Source organism: Danio rerio, chromosome 21 (genome assembly GCF_052040795.2).
Source record: "Danio rerio strain M-AB ecotype USA chromosome 21, GRCz13ab, whole genome shotgun sequence".
In the NCBI taxonomy this organism is placed as follows: Eukaryota; Metazoa; Chordata; class Actinopteri; order Cypriniformes; family Danionidae; genus Danio; species Danio rerio.
In genome coordinates, this window is record NC_141041.1 from 1,820,001 (window position 1) to 1,844,067 (window position 24,067).

Consider the following 24,067-nt stretch of genomic DNA (forward strand, 5'->3'; position numbering starts at 1 on the left):
CGCCTGTGGAGCTCTGGAGAAGTCTCGAGTCCTCAACTGAGCTTTGTTTATTTTTGTCAGATATTCCTCCTATAACCGCTCAGAAAAAGAAGAGTCAACTTAAAGGGATAGTTCAGTCAAAAGTGAAAATCCTGTCATCATTTACTTCATCTTGATCCAAACCTGAGTTTCTTTCGTCTGTTGAGCACAAAAGAAGATAATTTGAAGAATGCTGCAAACCTGTAACCATTGGCTTCTATAGTATTTGTTTTTCCTGTGGACATCAATGGTTAAATGTTTTCAGCTTTCTTCAAAATATCTTCTTTTGTGCTCAACAGAACTCATAAAAGTCTGTATCTACAAATAAACAATGAGAGCATTGTTATTTTTTTAGAGTGAACACAAAAGAAGATATTTTGAAGAATGCTGCAAACCTGTAACCATTGACTTCCATAGTATTTTTTTAACTGTCGTCATTTACTCTCCTTTCATCTAGTTCCAAACCTTTGAGTTTTTTTTTTTCCTGCTGAACACATAAGAAGATATTTCAAATAATGCTGAAAACCTGTAACCATTTATGTCCATAGTGTTTGTTTTTCCTGTGGAAATCAATGGTGACCGGTTTTCAGCTTTTTTCAAAATATTTTCTTTTGTGCGCAACAGAAGAAATAGCTCATAAAGGTTTGTAATACTTAAATAAACCGTGAGCAAATTTCCATTTCTCCATAAACACAAAAGAAGTTATTTTGAAGAATGCTGCAAACCTGTAACCATTGACTTCTATAGTTATGTTTTTTTATTCTGTCACCATTTACTTTACATTTATCTCGTTTGAAACCTTTATAAGTTTTTTCTGTTTAACATAAGAGTAGATAATTTGAAGAATGCTGCCAACCTGTAACCATTGACTCCCATAATGTTTCTTTATCCTGTGGAGGTCAATGGTGACAGGTTGTCAGTTTCTTTAAAATATATTCCTTTGTATTACACAGAATAAAAAGCCCAGCATTTTATAATCACTTAAATAAACAGTGAGTACATTTTCATTTATGCGTAAACACAAAAGAAGATATTTTGAAGAATGCTGTAAACCTGTAACCATTGACTTCCATAGTATTTTTTTTATTCTGTTATCGTTTACTCTCCCTTCATCTTGTTTAAAACCTTTATGAGTTTTTTTCTTCTGTTGAGCACAAAAGAAAATATTTTGAAGAATGCTGAAAACAAGTGACCATTGACTTCCATAATGTTCATTTTTCCTATAGAAATCAATGGTGACCTGTTTTCAGCTTTCTTTTGAAATATTTTCATTTGTGTTCAACAGAATAAAGAAACTCACAAAGCTGTATAACCCCTTAATTAAAGAGTGAGTACATTCCTCTATCAACAAAAAAGGAGATATTTTGAAGAATGCGGCAAACCTGTAACCATTGATTTCCATAGTTTTTTTTTTTATTATTCTGTCATCATTTCCTTTCCTTTCATCTTTTTCCAAACCTTTATGAGTGTCTTTTGTTAAACACGAAGGGAGATATTTTGAAGACTGCTGAATACCTGTAACCTTTGACTTCCATAATGTAGGTTTTTCCTATGGAAATCAATGGTTACAGGTTTTCAGCTTTCTTCAAAATATCGTCCTTTGTGTTCAACAGAATAAAGAATCTCATAAAGGTTTATAACCACTTAGTTAAACAGTGAGTACATTTTCTTTTCTGCATAAACACAAAAGAAGATATTTTGAAGAATGCAGCAAACCGGTAACCATTGACTTTAATAGTATTTGTTTGTTTTCCTGTGGAAGTCAATGGTTTTCAGCTTACTTCAAAAATTCAATGTGACACGTTTTCAGCTTTTTTTCAAAAAATCTTTCTTTGTGTTCAACAAAGATTTAAAACCACTTTAAAAAATGAGTAATTTGTTATTTTTGGGTGAACTACCCCTTTAAATCCTCCATGTTTGTTTTTCCTATGGAAATCAATGGTGACAGGTTTTCAGCTTTCTTCAAAATGCCATCCTTTGTGTTCAACAGAAGAAAGAATTCATAAAGATCTATAACCACTTAAATAAAGAGTGAGTGCATTTTCATTTCTGCGCAAACACGAAAGAAGACATTTTGAAGAATGCTGAAATCCTGTAACCATTGACTCCCATAATGTTGGTTTTTCCTGTAGAAATCAATGGTGACAGGTTTTCAACATTCTTCAAAATATCCTCCTTTGTGTTTTTACAGAATAAAGAAACTCATAAAGGTTCATAATCACTTAAATAGTGAGTACATTTTCATTTCAGCATAAACACAAAAGAAGATATTTTGAAGAACGCTCTAAACCTGTAACCGTTGACTTCTGTATGTTTTTTTAATTCTGTTATCATTTACTGTTGTTTTAAACCTTATGAGTTTTTTCTTCTGTTGAACACAAAAGAAGATATTTTTAAGAATGCTGTAAACCTGTAACCATTGAATTCTAAATATTTTTTTTATTCTGTCGACATTTACTCTCCCATCATCTTGTTCCAAACCTTATGAGTTTCTTTTTCTGTTGAACACAAAAGAAGACAATTTGAAGAATGCTGAAAACCTTTAACCATTGACTTCCATAATATTTGTTTTTCCTATGGAAATCAATAGTCAATAGTTTATTTTGTGTTCAACAGAAGAAATAACTCATAAAGGTTTATAACCACTTAAATAATAAGTACATTTTCATTTTTGTGTAAACACAAAAGAAGATATTTTGAAGAATGCTGTAAACCTAAACCTATTGAATTCCATAGTGTTTTTTTTTTTCATTTCTGTCATTAAATCTCCTTCCATCTCATCTCGCTCCAAACCCTTATGAGTTTCTTCTGTTAAACACAAAGGAAGATATTTTAAATAATGCTGCAAATCTGTAACCATTGACTTCCATAAAATTTGCTTTTACCATGAAAGTCAATTTCGATACAGGTTTTCAGTGCATTTATTTTTTGAGTGAACACAAAAGAAGATATTTTGAAGAATGCTGCAAAGCTGTAACCATTGACTTGCATAGTATTGTTTAAATTCTGTTATCATTTAATCTCCTTTCATCTTGTTCCAAACCTTTGAGTTTCTTTCTTCTGTTAAACACAAAGGAAGATATTGTGAAGAATGTTGCAGACCCATAACCATTGACTTCCAGAGTATTTTTTTTATTCTGTCATCATTTACTTTCCTTTCATCTTGTTCCAAACCTTTATGAGTTTTTTCTGTTGAACACAAAGGAAGATGTTTTGAAAAATGTTGCAAAACCGTAACCATTGACTTCCATAGTATTTGTTTTATTTTTCCTGTGGAAGTCATGGTTTCAGCTTACTTTAAAGAAATCTTGCTTTGTGTTCAACAGATTAAAGAAACTCCATTTCTATCCACTATAATAAACAAACAGTGATTACTTTTAGATTTTTGCGTGAACTATCCCTTTAGAGTTTCCATTTACCCTGCATTAAGAACATTTGAGGCATTAGAGAGATCTAATCTGTGTGTATTCCAGCACATACTGTACTTTCTAATGAGCATTTCTGGCGTTTTTCACATCTCTGAAGGTCGTTCTGTCCGCACACTGCGTCCGCTGTGTGTTTATCCCATGCTCAGTATTCCCAGCGTTCCTGCCAGTCATTACACAGCGCACTTTTCCAGACGGGAATGTTCTGCTGTTTGTGTGCTGAAGTCATCGCTGATCCGCCACAGCTGCTGCTCTCACATTTGCACTAAATTATGGTGTTGCAACACTTTGGGAACACGGCAAATTGTTCCTGGGAAAGCGTTCCTTTTGTCCCTGATATTGAGAAGAGCAGTCTTACAGGCTGATTGTTAATGCGTCGTGCGTGATAAGATGACCCTGATTGCATTAAAGTACACCAAGCATATTGATTTTGTCAGCTTCAGTGGTCCAAAACCCCCAGGCAGCAAACCGGTACCAGTCCGTGGATCAATCAGGACCGGGCCGCACAAGAATTAGTTATTTCTGTTTTATTTATTATCTAATACGTGACCCACTACGTGACCCATTTGGCAACAAACTAGCTGGATCCAGCATGTCCGTGCAAGAAGAAGACCAACTGCTCAAAACTCAATACCCCCCCCCCCCCTTCACATGCCCAAAATTTACCCTTCACATGCCCTTTGGATGTGCAAGGGCCTGAGCAACGCACTTTGGGTGTCTTTGTCCATTACCCCCAGATGGGACCATCTCGTTGCAAAGACACAAGCTCCGGGCTCCCATTGATTTAGCGTTACGAACAGTTTTTGATGTTATAACATGTTATAGGGCGAGGCAGTAGCGCAGTAGGTAGTGCTGTCGCCTCAAAACAAGAAGGTCACTGGTTCGAACCTCGTCTCAGTTGGCATTTCTGTGTGGAGTTTGCATGTTCTCTCTGTGTTGGCGTGGGTTTCCTACGGGTGCTCCGGTTTCCCCCACAGCCCAAAGACATGCGGTTCAGGTGAATTGGGTAGGCTAAATTGTCCGTAGTGTGTGAGTGTGTGGATGTTTCCCGGAGATGGGTTGCGGCTGGAAGGGCATCTGCTGCTTGAAAACTTGCTGGATAAGTTGGCGGTTCATTCCGCTGTGGCGACCCCGGATTAATAAAGGGACTAAGCCGACAAGAAAATGAATGAATGAAAGATATGTTATATTCTTGGAGCAATGTGTTAATAAAGTGATTACTTCCTAATGTTATAATAGCATTGTAATGTTGGAGCAATGTGATCACACAATCTAATCACACATAGAAGGTAAATCACCTCATAATAAACTACATCAAGACATGGGCAATTTATAATTGCAGCAAACTGTTTGGAAGCATTAAAAGTGTCCAAGAAGATGTTTAAAATCTACATGCATTGACCCAGAGACTAATTAGATCAGGGGTCACCAAACTTGTTCCTGGAGGGCCGGTGTCCTGCAGATTTTAGCTCCAACCCTAATCAAACACAGCTGAACAAGCTAATCAAGCTCTTACTTGGTATACTTGAAACATCCAGGCAGGTGTGTTGAGGCAAGTTGGAGCAAAACCCTGTAGGGACACCGGCCCTCCAGGACCAGGATTGGTGACCCCTGGATTAGATGCAGGTCACTGATGAGAAGATGACCGATGTTTACCGAAATGGCCTTAAACATTAACTTGACGTCAGATTGACGTTGTACTAGAGCTGTAATCGGGCCATAAAAGTTAGGCACCATAGGGTCCGAGCCCGACCGAATTTGACCCGAGCCCCGACAAGTACATTTTGATTGACAGCTTTTTAAAAGCATGAACCCGTATATAGCCCGACATTATTCACATGTGCACATGCACACAGCTCCATTTTGCAAGAATGAGTCGCTTATATGTGTTTTAACACACAGTTAAAGTCAGAATTATTCGCCCCCCTTTGATTTTAGTTTTTTTTTTTTATATTTCCCAAATGATGTTGAATAGATTCAGGAAATGTTCACAGTATGTCTGATAATGTTTTTTCTTCTGGAGAAAGTCTTATTTGTTTTATTTCGGCTAGAATAAAAGCAGCTTTCAATTTTTTAAACGGTCCCACTTTATATTAAGTGGCCTTAACTAATATGTATTTACACAGGAATTAATAGTTTGTTACAATGTACTTATTTTGTAAATACATGTATTAACTGTGTACTTATGCTTGATTAAATACATGTATGTAATTACATTTGTAACTAACTTTTGTAGTTACATTTGTAAATACACGGTTGACCATCCCTTACACCTTAACCCACCCTTAAACCTACCCATGCCACCAAACCTGTCCATAACCCAACCTCTATCCCAACTCAAAAGCACCACAAGTGTTCTCAAATACATTATAAACACAGTAAGTACATTGTATTTATTTTTTGATGTAAGTACATAGTAGTTAAGGACACTTAATATAAAGTGGGACCTTTTAAACACCACTTTAAGGTCAAAATTATTTGTGACCACGGGGAGTTTGGATCCACATGCAGGTTTATTCGCAAGCAATACGGGTGCAGACAGGTGTATAAGGCAATCCAGAAACATAGGCTGCGTCCGAAACCGCCTTCTACTCAGTAGGTACTGCATTTGAATTTAAACGTATTGCTCAGCCGTTAGAAAAGTACATTCTATACAGTATGAATGTGAAAAATATGAATAGAATTCGGACGTATTACATCCGCCATGGTCACATGACCTACCTGCGTCAATTGCATCGCTTTACTTACTACTCGGCTCGCATACTGATTTTAGCCTACTATATAGTATGGAAGTATGCGGTTTCAGATGCAGCCGTAGTCAAAATAACAGACGAGAGGTCGGAAGGCAGGCGGCAGACAGGGATAACTAAATTAACAAGGCGAGGTAGTACATGGGAAAACAGGGCTAAGAAAACGCATTGTAATGTCACTGTGGCAGATAACAAGACTCGGCAATGTGAATGAGTGAGTGTGTTGCTTAAATACGCTGTGTCCGAAACCGCATACTTCCATACTAAAACGGCGGATGTAGTACATCCGAATTCCATTCACACTTTTCACATTCATACTGTATTGAACGTACTTTTCTAACGGCCGAGCAGTACAATTAAATTCAAATGCAGTAGTAGGCAGTTTCGAACGCAGCCATAGTGTGTGTAATCAGTCGTTGACAATCCTCAGGTGGTGCGAGTGTAATCAGTCTAGATGAGGAAGCATGAGTGAGTGTGAACGGAGTGCATGTATGAAAATGTAGTCCAGAAATGGCAGATTTGTAGTCCATGGTTATTGTGAATGAGATCCAGCGATCTTATGAAGTACGATCGCTGGTAATCATGACATTATTAGCGCCTTTAAGCTATATATTTTTCAGATAGTCTACAGAACTATTGTTATACAGTAACTTGCCTAATTACCCTAACCTGCCTAGTTAACCTAATTAACCTAGTTAAGCCTTTAAATGTCACTTTAAGCTGTAAAGAAGTGTCTTGAAGAATATGTAGTCTTATATTATTTACTGTCATCATGGCACAGATAAAATAAATCAGTTATTAGAGATGAGTTAATAACACTATTATGATTAGAAATGTGTTGAAGAAATCTTTCTGTTAAACAGAAATTGGTCATTTGACGTCTTTATTGGACATCAATTTAATGTTGTCCTTAGACGCTGACTAGAAATTTCACTTTGGTCACCTGACGTCACAACCTAAATCTAACCTAATATTAACATCTTATGGCGTTGTGTGCCTGCTGGACAATAACTAAACGCACTACAGAATGTTACGTTTACACACATCCACAAATGACATGTAAACGCGACAGCTTTACACAGTGTAATACTCACTCCTCACTACTCTTGAGTACTTTTAAAAGCTCTACTCTTTACTCATGCTTTGAGTAATATTCACAAAAGACTGTTTTACTCTACTTGCACTTCCTTTATAGGCAAGGAATGGTTCTTTTACTTGAGTATGATTTTTCAGTACTCTTTCCACCGTTGGTTAGCTCTCATTGCTAGTTTTGTGGTGAACAATTCATCTGTGTATGTCATTAAAAAATTGGTCAGTCTGAGATATGGGGCGTGGCTAACATACTTAACCACGCCCCTCCAGCTGTCAGTTTAGACAACAGGCATAAATGATGAGGGGGAGGAGTCTGCTAAGTTGCAATAACTCTCCCCACACCCTTTAACCCATCTTTCTGAATGAAACGCCTACTTTACTGCATCCAATCAGATCGCAGTAGATAAAAAGAAGCCACGCCCATTGTTTTCTCAATTAATATTCTCTAAAAACTGCATCATGAATATATGAAATGTCAATGTGATGTCAAATAGGATGTCAAATGCCTGTTGTTGAAAGTGTGTGTGTGTTTGTGTGTGTTTCAGGTATACGCACCGTCCGCCAGCACTGCCGATTATAACCGGGACTCACCGGGTTACCCGTCCTCTAAAGCACCGGGCAGCAGCTTTCCCAGTTCATTCTTTATGCCAGGTAAACCATGAATCTAAAAACACATAGCAACATCATACAGCACATACAGTACACCAGGGCTGGATTAAGCACACATTGGGCCATGGGGCTATAACAAATCCAAGGGTCCCTTTTTATTTTGTGTATATATATATATATATATATATATATATATATATATATATATATATATATATATATATATAAATGAGCAATATCACACTCGTAGCAGTGTGCTATGGCTGTATATCAGTACCGGTGGGAGGCGTAACGCCCCACCAGTGCTGATATACAGCCATATCTCACTGCTGCTCGTGATATTGCGTTTATTCAACAGTTTAACGGCACAATCTTGTACATAAAAAAGAAAATCAAACACAGAGAGTCTAAGACCCTTTTGTATGAGGAACTACTTTCTTCCGCCATTCATACAAATCAACAGCTGACGTCAGAAACAGCAGAAGCCGTTACTAATTCACCAACGTCACTTTAGAGCTAGTGTTCGAATGATTCTCTATAGAGTAATGTGAAGCGGCACTTCTGGTGTGTGACCCCCTTAAGGTGATGACAAAACAGCAAATTTTGCTCACATTTTAAGATTATAAGGCATGAAAGGCCATCCGTCCACAGAGATTTCTCACTAGACTGCTGTTGTGTTTGCGATAAGGAGGGACAAGGCTGAATCCAGCTTCTTATTCGCAGCTTCTTATTGACTCAATCCGGTCCACCTTAAAACCACGAGGCTTCCGTTTTTCAGCTTTTTAGTTCGCGCTCAAGAGAACACACTGAGCAAGGGCTTATTATGCGGTTCTGGCACCCCTCTTTGTGGATAGACAACGTCTAACCGCCGCTGACGAGCTTTCAGAAATTGTAAATATTTGAATATAGGCACTATTCTTACAAATAAACTGCGTAGTTGCAGTAACTGTAACGAGACAGCGCTTCAGTCATAAGTCCATTCAGTATGATTCCACCTGTCCCAGCTTCTTTTACTACCTGTACAAGTTAATCCATGATGACGACTGTTTGAATTCTAGTTTTTGTTCTACGGCGAGCTTGGTTAGCACAGCTTTGACTGGAGGGTTCTCACAGTAGTGCCGAAATAAGGGACTGTCCTGGTAAAATTGGGACATCTGAACACCCTGATGGGTGACTAAAACAGGGCTAGTCAACATTCTCATCGGGCTACAGCCACTCTGAGCCACAGTATAGCATCAGCGTCACTGTTTCAGCAGCGGACTAAAAGGATTACTTCACATTATCGATGAGCAAAAGCATGACGCAAAGAGGCGTTTCCCGCATAATAGCGCAAATTAATTATCCAGCCAATCATGGACCCCCTTCTTCTGTGGGCCCTGGGGCTTCAGGCCTACCTAGCCCTTATGTTAATCTGGCCCTGCAGTACACTCTCAGAAATAAATGTACGCGATCTGTCACTGGGGCGGTACCTTTTTAAAAGGTACAACTTTGTACCTAAAAGGTCTATATTAATACCTCAAGGGTACATCTTAGTACCTAAAAACTACCCAAGTGTTCCTCTTTAAAATTCTAGTTTAGCCTGAAGAAAAGCTTGACATTGTTGTGTTTTTTCGGTGTGTGTGTGTGTTTTCAGATGGTCATCACAGTACAGACCCATGGAGCTCCTCCGGCAGTATGAACCAGCCCGGATACAACAGCATGCTGGGAAATTCAACACACAGCGCACAGAGCAGCAGCTACTGCGGCCTACATCCGCACGACAGACTCGTGAGCACAACTGCTTATCTTTAATTAAACTCCATTATGCAAAACTCCCTTTTATAAAGAGTTTAAACCCAGTTGTGTGTCAGGAGTGTGCATATCTCCAGCCTCCAATGATAAACATGAATGAATTGTATTTGTTTTATTAGACTTGATATGAAGTCTGCGGAAACACTTTGATTGACGTTCTCCCTTTGTACGTGTCTTCAGAGGGGGAAAGCCCCGCCCACTAGTGACCATCTCTCCCTCATTAGCATATGACATTAGTCTTGTTTTTAAATCTGCCACTATGCTGACACATAGGCATTTGTAGCTCCGCCCTTTTTTTTAAAAAAAGCATTTAAATTTAAAGCAAGTCTAATTTAAAGTAAAGGTTTAACTAATTTTTTAAGTTATCTAAAGTTCAATTAATAGATTTTAGTCAGTTTGTGTGATGTACGTTGAGATGACTAGAAAACTTTCAACACAAACCCATTAAGGTAACTTAACATATTGAAGTGGATTGAAGATAAAACAGTTAAAGGTGTAGGATGTACGTTTGACACCCAGTGCCTGGGCTAGGTATTACAAATGCAAAACAAATGCTAGCGCAGGTTGCCAGATTGAGGACCAACAGGAGCGAGTCTGACGATCAAGCCTAAAGGCTGATTTAAGTCATGTTCTATATAAAAGCAAGGGCACACAATAGAGAGATGTTTACATTATTCAAAAAAGTTTTTCGATCTAACCAATACCTGAAATTAATATTGTAAAAACAGCATCTATTTCTTACAGCTGAACAACAGGATGAATGATCAGCTCAGGTGCAGCTCATGTGCTTTATTCAGTGTTAAATGCTAATAATTTGAGTCTTAATGCCATTCACTGTTGCCAACTATTTTCAATGAAAAGTCGCTAAAACTTACTAGATTACGTCATACGTTAATTTGCATATTACTGACGTCATCACTTTCTACCATTTCTGTTTGTTTAACAACCTTTGGTTAATAAAGGAGTATTTATATTTGCACTACGCTCAGGGCCGGCGCGTCCATAGAGGCGACCTAGGCGGCCGCCTAGGGCGGCAGAATAGAGGGCGGCGTCCCAGACACTACCCTCACCACCCACGCCCTCAGTTATATCCGCGACTAATAGAGAGGGCAGCGTCCGTGACACTACCCTCACCACCCGCGCCCTCAGTTATATCCGCGACTAATAGAGAGGCCGGTGTCCGCCACACTACCCTCACCACCCGCGCACTCAGTTATATCCGCGTCTAGGGCGATAGAATAGAGAGGGCGGCGTCCCCGACACTACCCTCACCACCCTCGCCCTCAGTTATATCCGCGTCTAGGGCGATAGAATAGAGAGGGCGGCGTCCCCGACACTACCCTCACCACCCTCGCCCTCAGTTATATCCGCGTCTAGGGCGATAGAATAGAGAGGGGGGCGTCCCCGACACTACCCTCACCACCGTGCCCTCAGTTATATCCGCGTCTAGGGCGATAGAATAGAGAGGGCGGCGTCCCCGACACTACCCTCACCACCCGCGCCCTCAGTTATATCCGCGTCTAGGGCGATAGAATAGAGAGGGCGGCGTCCCCGACACTACCCACACCACCCGCGCCCTCAGTAAAATCTGCGACTACTAGAGAGGGCGGCGTCCCCGACACTACCCTCACCACCCGTGCCCTTAGTTATATCCGCGTCTAGGGCGGCAGAATAGAGAGGGCGGCGTCCCCGACACTACCCTCACCACCCATGCTCTCCGTCATATCCGCGTCTAGGGCGGCAGAATAGAGAGGGTTGGGGTTGAGGGCGGCGTGACCGTTCTTTGTCTAGAGCGAATCACTCAATGAGAGTTCCCGAGTCATATTGAAGATTCGTCCAAAAAGAACAAATCGTTCATGAACGACCCATCACTAATATTCATTAGATTTTAAACCTTAGCATTGTGCTGGAGTGCAGTGAGTGCACTATTCTGTGCTTCTCAAAAGCTATATTTACATTTCTTTTGTGTTTCGTCTGGTGCAAACAACCAAACTGCTCATCACTGTGTATACCATCAGATAGCGTGTTGTTAGGACACAGGTTTACAATGTAACCTGCTCACCTAATGTTTACATTTGTAATATTTAGATTATTTGCTAATTAATAACCACGTCATGTGGAACTCTGAATCTGCGTCTCATTTCGGAGTTTGCTACTGTCCACCAGAGGTCACATTTCAGTCAAAGATGCATGTTTGAGAGAGTCTTCCTGACTGAATGAATGAAATGTGCTGTTTTCCACAATCTGACAACCCCGGATGCTGAAATATAATTGGCTAATCTGGCATTGGGTGGGTTAAATGACCAAAACAAAGACAGATGTTCCGGCACGTAACACACAAGTTCAAAGCAGAATATCTGACTTCAGCATTGTTTAACAGATAAACAAGAATGTTCACTGAGCATGTTTCTGAATATCTGCAAACATATTATGGTGTATTTTATGTTTTAGAAAGAGTCAAAAACTCACACACAGCACCTTTAAATTGTCCCAAAACATTTTAGAAAAATGTGTTGTTAGCTCGTTTTAAATAAGTTGTTTAAAATTGCAGAAAAAAAATTTTATATGAAAAAATTGAATATATATCGATCTATATACATCTATATTTATTTTCTAGTAGCTTTATTGATCATCATAAATCTACAAATTCATGCAAAAAAATGCACAACTGATTATTTTAATTCAGCAAGCGTGCTTTTGTGTGTTTTTCAGAGTTATCCGTCCCACTCGTCGGCAGAAATCAACCCCAGTCTTCCTCCCATGTCCAGTTTCCATCGCAGCGGCGGCTCCAGTCACTACAGCACAGCGTCCTGCTCCGCAACCACCAACGGCACAGACAGCACCATGGGTCAGCTGAACTCCTTTATGCTTTATCATTTGCACATTATACACATGTACTCGCTCCTGATGAAAACTAACGCAGACGCTAAAAGTGTTAGTGGATATAATGCATTGTTGTGATGGGAAGGAGCTAAGGGAGCTGCCGGAGATCAGGTTAGGCTGCTCGACAACATTAATGGCATACAGTTGAAGTCAAAATTATTATTAATATTTTTCTTTTTCAAATATTTCCCAAATGATGTTGAACAGATTCAGGAATTTTTCACAGTATTTCCTATAATATTTGTTCTTCTGGAGAAAGACTTATTTGTTTTATTTCGGCTAGAATAAAAGCTGAATTGTCATTTTAAGGTCAATATTATTAGCCCCCTTAAGCAATATTAGTTTTGGATTGTCTCCAGCACAAACCACTGTTGTACAATGACTTGCTTAATTACTCTAACTTTACCCTAATTACCCTAGTGAAGCCTTTACATGTCACTTTAAGCTGAATACTAGTGTCTTGAATAATATCTAGTCTAATATTATGTGCTGTCATCATGACAAAGAGAAAATAAATCAGTTATTAGACTTGAGTTATTAAAAGTATTATGCCACAGCCATATCACCCTGCAGCCCAGGACGGGTTACTCACTGAAGCTTAGTACCTGGATGGGAGACCACATGGGAGAACGAGGCTGCTGTTGGGAGTGGTGTTAGTGAGGCCAGCAGGGGGCCTGTATGAGTCCTAATGCCCCATTATAGTGAAGGGGATGCTATACTGTCAGTGAGCGCCGTCTTTTGGATGAGACGTTAATTGGAGGTAAAGAGTTGAGAGGGGTCTGGATGCAGACCTGGTGCAGTGCAATCTGGGCTGCATCCAATGCTTTATAATGGGCTCACCCCTAACCCTACCCCTCACGGTGACGTCACTCACTCCGTTTGAGTGTATCGTGTCTGACATTGCATCGCTGAGTGATGCAATCTCAGCTTGCATCATAAAGGCTGCATCCAGATACTATTGAAGGAGTAGGGGTGTAACCCCGCCCTGGTGTCCTGGCCAAATTAACTCCATCAGCCCTTACCCATAATGGCCTCCCGATTATCACTGTCTCTCCACTCCACCTTTAGCTGGTGTGTGGTGCACTGGCGCTGTTGTCCTGTGGCTGCGGTCTCATCATCCAAGTGGATGCTGCACCCCACCCCCCCCCCACCCCCCAAAATGTTGTATACATAATAAATGCACATTACACTACATTATCTTTAGAAATGTGTTGAAAAAAAAAGATTATTTTAATTAAACAGAAATTACAAAAAAAAAATCATAAATTTATTAAATATTATTATTTATTATATTTATTATATGTATTAATATTTTGCTTATTTATTAAAATCTTGTGTTGTATTGACAATTTTGTCATATTAATAAATGGATTTTAATAGATTTTTTTATCTTAGAAATCTGATTAAAACATTTATTGATTGATTGATTTAATTGTTCATTAATTCATTCATTCTTTCATTTATCCATTCTATTATTTTGGAACTTATTTTTAATAAAACATGGTTGTTAAATAAACAAACGAAGTAATATAATTGTTTATATGGCGCTCTGATCAGTAAGCGCTGCAGTGTTTCGTTCAGCACTTGTATTATTCTCTTTGACTGTACGAGAGTGTGTGAATCACTCATTTGTGTGTGTTTTCTGTGTTGTTCATTTGTGTGTGTGTTTTCAGCGAATCGATCGTCGAGTGCAGCCGGAAGCAGCTCTCAGACTGGAGACGCTTTAGGAAAGGCTTTGGCTTCAGTGAGTCTGCAGGTCTCATCATGAACACACACACTGAAACAGTAAAACACCGTCTGACTGAACAACTACACCGACAGACACAATACATAGTGGATGTTGGGAGTATGTGGGCTGCACACAAGTAAAGAAAACTGGTTTCAGGGAAAAATGGATTGTATTTTAAGGTTATAATATTTATTTTAAATGCATCATGCACATTAACATGGACTTTTTCTGTGTGTGTGTGTTTTATTGTAGATTTATTCCCCCGATCACACCAATAATAGCTTCTCGTCGAACCCGTCCACTCCTGTGGGATCCCCGCCCGCGCTCACAGGTAACTCACCGCGTGTGTGTGTGTGTGTGTGTGTGTGTGTGTGTGTGTGTGTGTGTGTGTGTGTGTGTGTGTGTGTGTTATTCTCTGTGGTTTTATAAACACACACAGCTGTTTGATTATGTCACCTGATTAAGTCACCTGATTATGACATTCCACTTTCTGCTTTACTGTTATTATTATTATTATTATTATTGTTGTAGTTAATATTATTATTGAAGTTAATATGATCATTTTTACTATTATTATTATTGTAATTATTATTGTAATTATTATTATTATTATTATTATTATTATTGTTGTAATTATTATTAATATAATTATATTATTATCATTGTAATTATTATTATTATTATTATTATTATTATCATTGTAATTATTATTATTATTATCATTGTAATTATTATTATAATTATTAATATTATTATTGTAATTATTATTGTAATTATTATTATTAATATTATTGTTGTAATTATTATTATTACTATTATTATTACTAATTTTATTATTGTAATTATTATTATTATCATTATTATTATTATTATTATTATTGGCGGCACGGTGGCTCAGTGGTTATTAATGTGGCCTCATAGCAAGAAGGTAGCTGGTTTGAGTCCCAGCTGGGTCAGTTGGCATTTCTGTGTGGAGTTTGCATGTTCTCCCCGTGTTGGTGTGGGTTTCCTCAAAATAAATCAAATAAAAGCTCATTCAAACTACTGATAAAGCTATATACTATGATGAACTGAATTAAAAATGAGAATGGTGAACACATATTTAATATGAAAGAATTATTGTCAAAACTATTTATATCAAAATATAAATTAAAACATGAAAAACAAATATAAATCTAACCCAATCAATAATAAAGTTAACTATAAAATACATAATACAAAATACATAAATACAAATCACTCTAAATAAATATAAAAAACCTTTAAAATGTTATATATATATATAAAATAAAATATGAAACTTCAAATGAAAAGGGAAAATGTAAAACTGTTTAAACTTAAATGCACAGTGATACTAAAATAATCATGATTTAATTCAATTCAAGCTTAAATATTTAACATTTTTATTTATATTTTAATTTCTGCTGTTCCAGATGTTACACAAACAGGTGCGTGTTATTCAATTTTAATCATTCAAAATGTAATTCATCAATCAAATTACAATCAATCAAATGTATGTACATTAAACAACATACTATATACACTCACCGGCCACTTTATTAGGTACACCTGTCCACCTGCTTGTTAACGCAAATTTCTATTCAGCCAATCACATGGCAGCAGCTCACTGCATTTAAGCATGTAGACATGGTCAAGACGATCTGCTGCAGTTCAAAGCGAGCATCAGGATGGGAAAGGAAGGGGATTTAAGTGACTTTGAACGTGGCATGGTTGTTGCTGCCAGACGGGCTGCTCTGAGTATTTCAGAAACTGCTGATCTACTGGGATTTTCGCGCACAACCATCTCTAGGGTTTACAGAGAATGCTCCGACAAAGAGGAAATATCCAGTGAGCGGCAGTTCTGTGGGCGCAAATGCCTTGTTGATGCCAGAGGTCAGAGGAGAATGGCCAGACTGGTTCCAGCTGATAGAAAGGCAACAGTAACTCAAATAAGCACTCGTTACAACCGAGCTCTGCAGAAGAGCATCTCTGAACACACAACACGTCCAACCTTGAGGCGGATGGGCTACAGCAGCAGAAGAGCACACCGGGTGCCGCTCCTGTCAGCTAAGAACAGGAAACTGAGGCTACAATTCACACAGACTCACCAAAACTGGACAATAGAAGATTGGAGAAACGTTGCTGCTCTGATGAGTCTCCATTTCTGCTGACACATTCAGATGCTCGGGTCAGAATTTGGCCTCATCAACATGAAAGCATGGATCATCCTGCCTTGTATCAGCGGTTCAGGCTGGTGGTGGTGGTGTAATGGTGTGGGGGAGATTTTCTTTGGGTCCATTAGTACCAATTGAGCATCAACGCCACAGCCTACCTGAGTATTGCTGCTGACCATGTCCATCCCTTTATGAGCACAGTGTCTCCATCTTCTGATGGCCACTTCCAGCAGGATAACGCACCATGTCATAAAACGTGAATCATCTCAGACTGGTTTCTTGAACATGACAATGAGTTCACTGTACTCAAATGGCCTCTACAGTCACCAGTTCTCAATCCGATAGAGCAGCTTTGGGATGTGGTGGAACGGGAGATTGGCATAACTTGTTAATCAAAGGATTAAGGCAGTTCTGAAGGCAAAAGGGGGTCCAACCTGCTACTAGTAATGTGTACCTAACAAAGTGGCCAGCAAGTGTGTATTTGTATACACTGCATTCTTCATATTCATCAATTTCGTCAAAACTAATTTCCGAGCCTGATTATTGAGTAATTATTCGAGCCTCCATGGAAACGACCGCCGCCTAATTAGGATCTCTCAGAGTGCCAAAGTTATTAGACCGACAACCATTAAATGCGCAACTGCAAATTAATATTTAAACTTAAACATGCGAGGGAAGTTTAAGTAACTAATTTAATAATTTTCTCAGTGGCAGCGGCGCGGATTCCCGCAAAATTTATTTGCACATGAATGTGGCTGTAATTATGTGCTAATTAGCATTTGGAAATGAGGTTTAATAATACGGAGCAGCGTCTGAAATGCATGTTTCGATAAAGAAGCGCAATTTGAAAAAACACAACATAATTAGCCGTGATATATACGTAATGAGCCAATGGCGCAGACGCAAACAGGTGAAGGTCAGAGAGGATGAATAAACGAGTGCGCCGTTCATCGCTAATTACCGGTGTGAAGGAGAGAATGAGGAGGGAAGAACAACCAGTTTGTGATTAGCATCAGGGTCGTCACCTATCAAAGGCAGGGGTCAGTTCCCACCAGCTGATCGTCTGCTGAAAGACACACACAAAAGAACAGAGAAACGGACGGATGATTTATTCTGCTGGATGAATGACGGATAATTGGCTTGGTTTGAGTGTGGGATCAATAGAGAGACACAGATTGAGACTTTTTTGGTCTTGTTTTCCAGTCAATAACATTAAATAGCAGGTTATATGGTATTTAAGAATTCTTAAATGGTCCCTACGGCAGATTTGAAAGCATTTAACGTAAGAGAACTCATTTATTCAGAATATGAGTTTAATATTAGAGTAATTCTGAAATTATTTTGATTTAGTTCATTTGAATCAACCTTGGGGCTTCGGATCCGTAAGCCCCTCCCCCTTCTATAAGCTAGCTCTGCTCTGATTGGTCGGGTCTAGGTCAGGTCTAATTTTATTGGTCGTTCTGTTTCAGAAAGGAAATAGCCATTTGGAATGTTTGTATGTTGCTGGAGGCGGGATTATGCAAATGAGTTCCTTTGATCATGTTGATGTAGATATACAGAATATAAGGACTCATTCTGCTGGAGTGAATGATGAATAATTGGCTTGGTTTGAGTGTCGGATCAATAGAAAAACACAGGTTGAGACTATCATGGTCTTGTTTTCCAGTCAGTAGCTTAAAAGAGCAGGTTATATGGTATTTTAGAGTCCTTAAATTGTCATTACAGCAGATTTAAATGCATCTAAAGTCAGAAAACACTGTCATTTATTCAGAATATGTGTTTAATATTAGAATCAATCTGAAATTATTTTGATTTAGTTCATTTCAATCAACCTTGGGGCTTCAGGTGTGTAAGCCCCTCCCCTTTCCATAACCAACTCTACTCTGATTGGTCAGGTCTAGGTCAGGTCTGATTTTATTGGTCGTTCTGTATCAGAAAGGAAATAGCCATTTAGAATGTTTGTTTGTTGCTGGAGGCGGGATTATGCAAATGAGTTCCTTTGATCATGTAGATGTAGATATACAGAATATAAGGACTCATTCTGCTGGAGTGAATGATGAATAATTGGCCTGTTTTGAGTGTCGGATCAATAGAAAAACACAGGTTGAGACTATCATGGTCTTGTTTTCTAGTCAGTATCTTAAAAGAGCAGGTCATGTGGTATTTTAGAGTCCTCAAATAGTCTCTAAAGCAGATTTAAATGCATTTAAAGTGAGAAAACACTGTAATTTATTCAGAACATGAGTTTAATATTAGAATAATTCTGAAATTATTTTGATTCGGTTAATTTCAATCAACCTTTCGGCCTCAGGTCTGTAAGTGCCTCCCCCTTCTATAAGCTAGCTCTGCTCTGATTGGTCAAGTCTGGGTTGGGTCTGACTTTATTGGTCGTTCTGTATCAGAAAGAAAATAACCATTACTGAGTGTTTGTATGTTGCTGGAGGAGGGGTTATGCAAATGATTAGCTCTGATTATGTTGACATCGATCATCAGTAAATAAGGACTCATTCTGCTGGAGTGAATGATGAATAATTGGCCTGTTTTGAGTGTCGGATCAATAGAAAAACACAGACTGAGTCTTGTTTCCCAGTCAATATCTTTAAACAGCTGGTTATATGGTATTTTAGAGTCCTTAAATTGTCCCTACGGCAGATTTAAATGTATTTAAAGTCAGAGAACACTGTCATTTACTCAGAATATGAGTTAATTAACTTGGAAACTATTTTGATTCGGTTCGTTTGGGGCTTCAGATCTGAAAGCACCTCCCCCTTCCATAACCCACTCTGCTCTGATTGGTCCAGTCTGGGTCGGGTCTGCTTTTATTGGTCGTTCTGCATCAATAAGGAAGTGGTCGTTTTGTTGTAGGAGGCGGGATTATGCAAATGAGTTACTTTGATCATGACAAAGGTCATGAAAGTATAAGGATTCAATCTGCTGGAGTAAATGATGAATAATTGGCCTTGTTTGAGTCTCGGATCAATAGAAAAAACACAGATTAAGGCTTTCTTGGTCTTGTTTTCCAGTCAACATCTTTAAACAGCAGTTGATATGGTATTTTAAAGTGTGCTAATATTGTGTTATAGTGTCCTACAATAAGTTTGAATGCACTTAAAGTCAGAAAACACTGTAATTTATTCAGAATATGTATTTAATATTAGAATCAATTTGGATTCGCTTCATTTGAATCAACCTTGGGACCCTCCCCCTTTTTAAAGCCAGCTCTGCTCTGATTGGTCAGGTCTGGGTTGGGTCTGATTTGATTGGCCGTTCTTTATCTGAACTGAAACACCTATTTCAGAGTGCTTGCATGTTTTGGGAGGCGGTGTGTATGCAAATGAGTTACTTTGATCATGTTGATGTATAATTGATAGCAGGCAAAAAATATATGACTGAGATTTTTAATTTTGCTAGAGTGAATGATGGATAATTGACCTGGCTTGAGTTGTATTAATGTTAAAAGGATTCTGATTGGCTGATGAGCAATCTAAGGTGTCCCTTTATTATAAGACAAAGTAGTTCCAGCAGGTTTTGAGCTCATCACAGCACTATATCACTCCGCTGAATGATTTGAGTTGTTTCAACAGTTACAACATCTCAACAGTGCACATAAGGCTGTTGAATTATTAGAGAATAATGTACATATATTTATTCTTGATTAATGCTTGAACTCACATAACTTTAATGCACTGTTTTTCAATAATAATAGTTGGTATTTTAAGCGATGCTGCATGTCAAATAAATGTGCATTGATTTCAACATGTTTAGATAGGTGTTGCATAACTTTCATATGTTTTTAAATGGCGTGCTTGTGTATTTCATCATAAAGCACTGATTATTTTGTCTCTGTTTGAACTTTCTGTTGTGATCTTTGATTGTTGTTCATTTGTTTAGCTGCGAGTACGGCTGTTTGGTCCAGAAACGGTCAAGGAGCTTCGTCCCCTAGTTATGAACCACCGCTGCACTCATTGGTAAGAGATACTCTCTTATCTCTCTAATCATTTTTAGTAAGATGACATTTATAGTAGGGGTGGGACTAAATAATGATATAGGGATATTTCCAGCTGCGATACATTATTGATAATCTAGCATCAAGTATTGATATTTATTTGCATGGTCAATATATGCAGGGCTTTACATCAACTTTTTTAATCACTGGCCACTGTGGCTAGTAGTTTTCCAATGTTACTAGCCACTCTGCATTTTCACTAGCCACAATTTTGTTGTTGGGAAAATATATTTTATATGCATATATTTGACGTTGACATGCTAAAATTACTTGATTTAAATTTTGTATTATGTCTACATGCCTCCACCTTTATTTCACTTTTGTGTGTCGTGTATGAGCTTGCTCAATGGGTCAGGGTTTCATTGTGTTATACTGCAATTAGTTTTTATTTCACATGACTTTTTTTAGAGCTCAAAATTAACGATGCACCAAATTTATCTCTATAACCACAACAATAATTATTTCTTAGCCACAAATGTTTAATGTGTCAAAACAAGCAAAATATAGCTGTATACCATACTTTTTATTTAACAAAACATTTCTTAAAAAAGAAAGAAAAGCAATTGACTTTTAAAAAAATAACTATTGTCATGTCTCAAAAATAAGCACGGTAATCTGTTGTGGCTAAAGATCTCTCGGATCAGCAGTTAACTGCACATAAATGGAGAGTTCATCACCCATTAAAGCAATATTGTAAATTAAAAAAAATAATTAAACCATTTTAACAAAAATGAAAGCAAATAAAACCGTAAGCAAATGAAAGCAGGTGAAAAAACATACCGTGTGTGATAATGAAAAGAAGATCACATGCACGCGGTTAACTTCAGACAATTTCATAATCTGTTCAAAGTGAAAGCAACTGGTGTTGCTTACAAAAAGACACATTTCGAGCTCTTGAAAGCAGCAGGACTGTGGATGCATTTTCAGCACTTTTTGTCTAGTTTATTTGAAAGAGAACCGATGACAGTTGCGTTTCCAGAACCTCTTCCAGACATGGTTGCCTCACGATTCGGGAGCGCGTACGCGTTTTAAGAAGTCGCATCAGCTGTTAGCGCGAGTGATCATCATCCTCTCTTTCGGTATTCACTTGCTTTCTTCTGCTCGCGTGATCACAATTATTTTACTGCTCGATTCTGAGATCACATTTGCTCGCATATTGGGTCATCCTTATATTGTCGAACCCTGCTTTTAGGAAAACTACTATTTAAAAATTATTTTCAATCAGCCAAAGGGGCTAGTGGAGGTGTCTGTCTAACCCGCCAAAGCTGAAATCTACCCGCATTTGGCGGGTTGGCGGGTGTTAATGTAAAGCCCTGAATGGATGTAAATAAGTTTTGCACTTAAGTCGTTTACGCGTTATTTAGGCTAAATAAGTGTCTTACTGAAAACTACAAAGCAATGAATTGCAATTTTGACAGTTTTATGTTAAATGTAATGTGTGCAAAATTGAGAAGGTGCTGCTGCTGTGACTAATTAGGCTGGCTTGTGTAGCAAGCCAGACTATTGTTATCCTATTTTTCTTCTGAGACTAAAAATTAAACTTTATCTCCTCCTAGAGCTTTCAAGCTATGACCACCAAACTCACACCAGACCTCCAAACTGGTCTGACTCGGGTTGCTATATCTTTTCCGACTGATCCGACTTTTGGTTTTCCAAAAAACGTCCCGGGACCGTCTGAAAAATCCCATTGACTTAACATTGGACCAAATTTTGTGACCTCATAACTCTGCATCAGACTGTCCTACAGGCTTCTAACTGGGCTCATTTTACTCAGAGTACCTAACTGCCAATAACTGATGAGCTTTTAACTTTCTGGCCACACCCTAGCAACCACTTTTGGGACCCTAGAAACTGTCCCATAGACTTCCACTGCAAAAGACTCTCATTGACTTTACATTGGGTCAAACTTTGTGAGCTCATAACTCTACATCAGACTGTTGCACAGACTTCTAACTGGGCTCATTTAACTCACTACCAATAACTGATGAGCTTTTACCTTTCTAGCCACACCCCTAACAACCAGATACGGCACCCTAGCAACGGTCCCATAGACTGCAATTATAGAGGTTCAGATTGATATCGTCATGCTGCAGTGTGATAGAGACATGGGTGTTGCTTTTAACTGTTCCTACTGGCAAGAAGCTTTGATACATCATCAGTCTAAGCTGACAATCCACTCCATAGCAACAAAACAGACTAACCTAGCAACGATATAACAGCAGCTATATCTCAGTATTAGAACATCGTAGAGAAGCGGGGGTTGGCTTGTTTGACTCATGCTAGCACACCATCCATCCATCCATTCATCCATCCCTCCATAATCTATGCATCTATCTATCTATCTATCTATCTATCTATCTATCTATCTATCTATCTATCTATCTATCTATCTATCTATCTATCTATCTATCTATCTATCTATCTATCTATCTATCTATGCATACTTTTTAAAACTGTTTAAACTAAATAAACTATTACCATCAGGCTTTCACAAGCCAGCCTCAAAGTTTGTTCTCAAACTTAAAGAATCTAGTTTAGAGATGTGACCTCTCTTCACAAAAGCTGCTCAACATCTTATAGCTTTGAATGTGTTTTTCCCCTTCATTTACAGATATTGTGATAAATTGTGGATGGTTTTCTTGTAATATATTGCAGAACTGATGATATAGTGATATACCATTATAGCGAGTTAACCTGTGACCTAATTTACATGCATACATTTTAGAAAATAGTGGTTGTTTTAAAACAATTTATAGATATTTTAGAGCATAGAGGGCCGCAGTTCAAGTCTACTAGAGACTATTAGGCAGATGTGAGTTGGAGGTGGTTGGAGCTAAACTGTGCAGAGCTGTGGTTCAGTTCAATTCAATTCAGCTTTATTTGTATAGCACTTTTACAATGTAGATAGTGTCAAAGCAGCTTCACATAAATGGTCATAGTAGCTGGATCTTGGTAGTTTAAGTTCAGTTCAGTTTAGCTCAGTTCAGTGTGGTTTAAATCATTACTGAGAGTTCAAACACTGAAGAGCAAATTCAGCGATGCGTAGCTCTACCGATCCTGAACCATGCAAGCCAGAGGCGACAGCGGAGAGGGAAAAAAAACTTCACCGATAGGAGAGTGAAGAAAAAAACCTTGAGAGAACCAGAACTGTTTTCTCATTTAATATTCAATTTCTCTTGTGACTGCCTCACAATATGAAAAAGACAAACGGATGCAGCTTTTGGTTTATGCTACCTTTAAATAACACCTAGTTGTTTTTCACCCACCCTGTATAACACAGAAGTCTTTCAACAACTTTTAAGAGACCCATACTGTTAATTCACATGCATATGAATGTTGAAGTTATAAAGTAAAATAGTTTCACATGCATGTGTCCTCCTTAATAATGGATCTAAAGGATTCTGACCCTGCAGTAAAAAGACATATACTGTTATTTCACACATGCATAGTAATGATTAAGTTATACTGCAAAGTAGTTTCACATGCATGCTTCCTTCATAACCTATCTGTTTCTGACCCATTATTAAACATTCATTCATTTTCCTTTGGATTCGTCGCCACAGTGGAATGAACCACCAATAAAAGTTCAC

At 38.3% G+C, this 24,067-nt stretch overlaps 1 protein-coding gene across 18 annotated transcripts in view; it reads left to right on the forward strand.

Annotated features, from left to right (window-relative positions):
- tcf4 (transcription factor 4) overlaps positions 1-24,067 on the forward strand; it is a 435,077-nt gene that overhangs the window by 375,099 nt on the left and 35,911 nt on the right. For 15 of the 18 annotated variants that reach the window (XM_087299107.1, XM_087299113.1, XM_087299106.1 and 12 more), the window contains 6 exon segments: positions 7,831-7,936; positions 9,528-9,661; positions 12,398-12,533; positions 14,242-14,312; positions 14,550-14,628; positions 20,363-20,439. In XM_087299107.1, the coding sequence (XP_087155233.1) occupies positions 7,831-7,936; positions 9,528-9,661; positions 12,398-12,533; positions 14,242-14,312; positions 14,550-14,628; positions 20,363-20,439 (603 nt within the window). 18 annotated transcript variants of the gene reach the window in all.